Here is a 5,071-nt window from a genome sequence, read left to right on the forward strand (position 1 = left end):
AATCCTTTGCTCCATCGTTTTGTTCTCGTCAATTTTTGTCAACATTTGAATATGATATAAATCAAAATTATAGTTTTTCTAATCAAAATATTGGTTTTTTTAACTTATTATAATTTAATCAAAATGTTGTTTGTTTTTTCGTTTGAGAAAATTTATCATAATTTAGTTGTCAAATCAACAACAAAGACAATAATCATGGGCCATTCAGTGTCACTCATTACTCATTTTCAAAACAACCCACGCCATTTGGAATTAAAAAGTAGGTTTTAGCTTCTATAAAATGCTTCTAAATATTACATTGTTAACCTATTTAGAAATAAAAAATAACAGTAAATTTAAGTTATACTTAAGATCCATAATTAAAATATTTTATATAAAATAAGTGAAAAGAAAATTATATATTTATTTATGTGAAGAAGCGTTCCTATTTTAGAGTTAGTCTTCTAGAAGTTTAGTTTTTAGGTGACGGATAAAATTTGAGAGAATAGTTTCCGTCGTGGTTCATCATAGAGGGGAGATTAACTTCAAAATCTAATCTTGAACGTTCGTCAATGTTTACTTCATTTATTTCCACAATAACATGTAAGAAGCAGTTCATTCGTAGGTGTCTCACCCTCAATGATCTTTCATTACGCTGTAAGGCATTCCTCTGGGAAGAACTCCCCTCCAGTGCCACTCTGTACCTTCCTGCACCATTGATTTCGTTGTTAGACGATGGAATTAATATTGATCGTTTGATTCGAAGTGTTCGATTCATTATCCCTGGCTGCTCATCGCATCTGGTATCTGGCCACGCATCGCATTTGGCATCTGGCAAGCATGGACTGCACTCCGAATCCTCCTGCGCTCTCTGTTCTTTAATCAAAACCGTCCTACGCTCTCTGTTCATTATCTTAGTGAGCTTCATTATGGCATTGCCAGGGGAATGGGTCTGTGGGGATACCTTGGGGATTCTCCTGTTCTTTATTTTGGGTTCCCATTCTGCCCCCAGTTTTGAGCAAGGAATTCGCGAAATGGATTTCACTGGTTTTGGTTTTGACTGTGTGACAGAAATGTGTAATAGTAATGAATCCTACATAAAGCGTTACAGCAATGGTGAGTATTTTGATCTCCAAATTATGAACAATATTGGATCTGCAGGGCTTTACGAAATGTTGTTGACATACAAGTAGTTATTCGGAGCCGAGAACAGTAGAGAGCCAAATAGATCAAAGTCCCCCGATCTCGGTTTGTAGCGACATCATCGTAATGGGTCAACAAAATAGCAAGATCTGGATTGATATGGACAACAATTCGAGGCAGTTGGATCGGGGCCACAACAATCCGGAGATTATAGGTTCGAACCGTAGGAGCATCAGCAAACAGCGCAGCAGCATCGTCAAACATCCAAAAATTTGTAAACCGAAAGAAAGCGAAGGAAGAAAATTAAGGAGACACTTTACAAATTGCGTTCTGTAGTTCCCAATATCAGTAAGGTATATATTTATTATTAATTAATTTTCTCTGAATTGGTATAATATTTACAACCCAATGTGCAGGGCGATGCATATTTATTAGTCCATATGCTCATTAATATGTGAAGTTGTATATATCTATCCCTAAATTATGTCTTTCCTTAAATTTAACAATAGATATATACAGCCCCGCAGTAATGAACTTATAAACTAGTAAATATTAATCACCATGTGTGTAGGGTTGTTGGAGAGTAGACGCTGCAACAACACAATAGGTGCTTTTAGTTCTCGGATTCATCATCATTCATCTCCTGTGATATGCATTAATGTTGTACTGAATTTCCTATCAATGCTAAGTTGTGTTATGGAAGTAATTATTGTGGTTGTCAAACAGATGGACAAACAGTCGATTCTAGGGGACGCTATCAGCTATGTGTTAGATTTGCAGAAGAAGGTCCAGGACATTGAAGTTGAAATCCAGGCTATGACTAGGTCAAACAGACCTGATCATACTCAATTAATTACTGCAGAGACAACCATTAAGGCTCTAACAGATGCTAATTTTGCCTTAATAAATTCCGCGGACATGAACCAATCCCCAGAGAAATTGATTAGTGATGGAAAGATATTGGAAGTAGGTACTCTAAACCCTACTCATTCATAGATCTGATGACAAATTTCTGTTATTAACTGTCATTCGTGGGATATCATAGGGTTTTCACCTTGTATTTACTTTTTTGCCAGGCCTGGAAATACTCTTATGATGCTATTTTATTTTAGATATTTAAAAAATTTCAATTGATAATTAAGGTTAATGTTGGAAAATTTTGGAGGGCAGAAGGAAAAAAATAGATAATAATGAAAAAAAATTCGAAAAAATTATTTTATGGAAAATAAGAATTTGGTATTAAAATAAAATATTTTTAAGGAAAAAAAAAAGTAGAACTATGGCATATGATAATTTGCATACTTTAAGACAGTTTTTCCTAAAAAGTCAAAGGTTCAAAATTAGAGAGGTTCATCGTTTTTCAATATTTCTGTTTTCTGATCATATATCTTTATATTTCAGACAGGAGTTGTTTATTTCCAGGGATGCAGTCTAGTCTTCCTTTCTTACTTCGTCATTATGTTCTGTGAGTTGCATCTTTTATAGTTGGGGACTTTAATTAGTACAGGAAGGATAATGCTGCTCAGATGACAAGAAAATAAGAAAACATAAAAATATGCTTACCAGGATGACCTGTGTAAAATGGCCACAATACAGATTCCATTTTGTATAAGCAACTTACTTTGAACATGATTCCTGCATGTTTTTGGTAATAATCAAGATGATAAAGAAATTACAAATGGTAATATTCCAAACATATGAAACAGTGGCAAGGCAACTCTCATTTTGCGTGAGGTTCACCGTTCAGGAAATCCATCATCCCCACTGAAACCAGAAAGCCAAGCCACGAATGCAACCATCACTATCGACCAGGACGCACAGGAGAATCAAAAGACCTCCTTATTGAATGAATGGTTTGCAGTCTTCATCAACTCTGCCCATAGCCTCTAATATTGAAGAATATGTAATCAAATTATACGAAAATCCTTTAGAAGTCATTTCCTTCATTAATTTGACTGCTTCATTAAACATGCCCGCATTGCTAAGTGCACCAAGAACTGTGTTGTAAGATACGGCATCTGGCTGAATCTCCGAATTTTTCATTTTCTCGAACATCTTAAAGGACTCTGCTGGCCCACATGCCTTAGACAAACCATTCAAAACTATATTATGGCTACTAATATCAGGTTTACATCCTCGATCTTTCATTTTTTTAAGCCATGAATGAGCTTCATCAACCATGCCTGCTCTTACCAGGCCAGACATTAATGCATTGTAGGAATACACATCAGGAATACATCCCTGACTTTGCATTTCTTCAAACAGTTTAATGGCTGCATCAATACGCCCTGCTTTACCAAGGTGTTTAATCATCACTGCATAGAGCCTTGAGCTGGAAGGAGTGCTGTTTTCTTTCATTTCCTTAAATAATTCCACTGCCGCATCATAACGGCGTGCCTTACCAAGTGCATCAATCAAACTACAATAGGCAGCAGGGCAAGGCGGAAAGCCCTTCTCGTCCATCTCTTCAAGAAGCATCAATGCCTTTTCCAATCTGTTCGCCTTGCATAAACCAGCAATTAGAATGGAATATGTAAACGAACTTGGAGCAATGCCTTTTCCATTCATTCTCTCAAACCAATGCAACGCCTCCGATGGATTGTTAGATTTGAAAAGAGCTTCCATGACACTGTTATATGTTACCACAGTAGGATTGCATCCTACAGTTTCCATCTGTCCAAATAGCTTCAGAGCATCATCAAGTAGGCCTGCATCACCCATGATATCGATCAGTTTGTTGAACATGACCACATCGGGAGAGCAACCATCTTTCTGCATATCTTGAAATATTCTGTATGCCTCTTGGACTCTCCCTGCTTTGCCTAGCCCATTTATTACTTCAGTGTATGTAAACACATTCGGTGTACAACGTGTATCCTTCATTTCCTGGAACAACTTCAAGGCCTCTATGCATCTGTTTGATTTAAACAAACTTCCAACCAGGATCGTATAGATCTTCGCACTAGGTTGCAGACCATTCTCCTTCATTTCTTCAAAAAGCTTAATCGCAGAGTCCACATCTCCAAGTTTCCCAAAGTTGGAGATGAGCATAGTATAAGTTACCGTATCGGGAAAACATTTCCCTTCATTGCACATTTCCCTGTAAAGCTCTTGCACCTTATCATGACAATTTGCCTTCATCAGCACACTAAACATGCAATTATAAGCATAGACACTGGGTTTGCACTTCCAATTTGCCTTCATCAGCACACTAAACATGCAATTATAAGCATAGAAACTGGGTTTGCACTTCTCTGTCTTGATGAGATAAAATATGGAAAGGGTCTTTTCCACCATCTTTATCTTGCCTAGTATCCTAATAATTTCAGACAATATGCTAGGATTCATGCCACAGTCACTTTTCACCATCTTTTGCACTGTCTGCCACATTTCCCCTACTAGTCCCGCCTGCGCTAAGCAACGGATGAGGGGAATATAGAGAGCCAAACAGATCAAAGTCCCCCGATCTCGGTTTGTAGCGACAACATCGTAATGGGTCATCAAAATAGCAAGATCTGGATTGATATGGACGACAATTCGAGGCAGCTGGACTGGGGCGACAACAATCCAGAGATTATAGGTTCGAACCGCAGGAGCATCAGCAAACAGCCGCAGCAGCATCGTCAAACATCCAAAAATTTGTAGACTGAAAGAAAGCGAAGGAAGAAAATGAAGGAGACACTTTACAAATTGCATTCTGTAGTTCCCAATATTAGTAAGGTATATATTTATTATTAATAAATTTTCTCTGAATTGGTACAATATTTACAACCCAATGTGCAGGGCGATGCATATTTATTAGTCCATATGCTCATTAATATGTGGAGTTGTATATATCTATCCCTAAATTATGTCTTTGCTTAAATTTAACAATAGAGATATACAGCCCCGCAGTAATGAACTTATAAACTAGTAAATATTAATCACCATGTGTGTAGGGTTGTTGGAG

At 37.1% G+C, this 5,071-nt stretch overlaps 1 protein-coding gene across 1 annotated transcript; it reads right to left on the reverse strand.

Moving 5' to 3' along the window:
• Positions 1-2,961: 2,961 nt before the first annotated feature.
• On the reverse strand, positions 2,962-4,743 carry LOC149174799 (uncharacterized). Its single transcript, XM_089420966.1, has 2 exons — positions 4,321-4,743; positions 2,962-4,257 (listed from the first exon to the last, which is right to left on the reverse strand). The coding sequence occupies exons 1-2, from the start codon at positions 4,741-4,743 to the stop codon at positions 2,962-2,964; spliced, it is 1,719 nt and encodes a 572-aa protein (XP_089277092.1).
• Positions 4,744-5,071: the final 328 nt, after the last annotated feature.

Source organism: Pinus tabuliformis, chromosome 4_1, assembly GCF_031772625.1.
Source record: "Pinus tabuliformis cultivar Carrire ecotype Pingquan chromosome 4_1, CPIR1, whole genome shotgun sequence".
NCBI lineage: Eukaryota > Viridiplantae > Streptophyta > Pinopsida > Pinales > Pinaceae > Pinus > Pinus tabuliformis.

Excerpts from the sequence above, each read along its gene's own strand:
- LOC149174799 (XM_089420966.1), bottom strand. The coding sequence starts at position 4,743 with ATGCTGCTGCGGCTGTTTGCTGATGCTCCTGCGGTTCGAACCTATAAT. Across the intron at positions 4,258-4,320 it reads TGTTTAGTGTGCTGATGAAG|GCAAATTGTCATGATAAGGT; the intron begins GCAAATTGGAAG and ends GTGCTGATGAAG.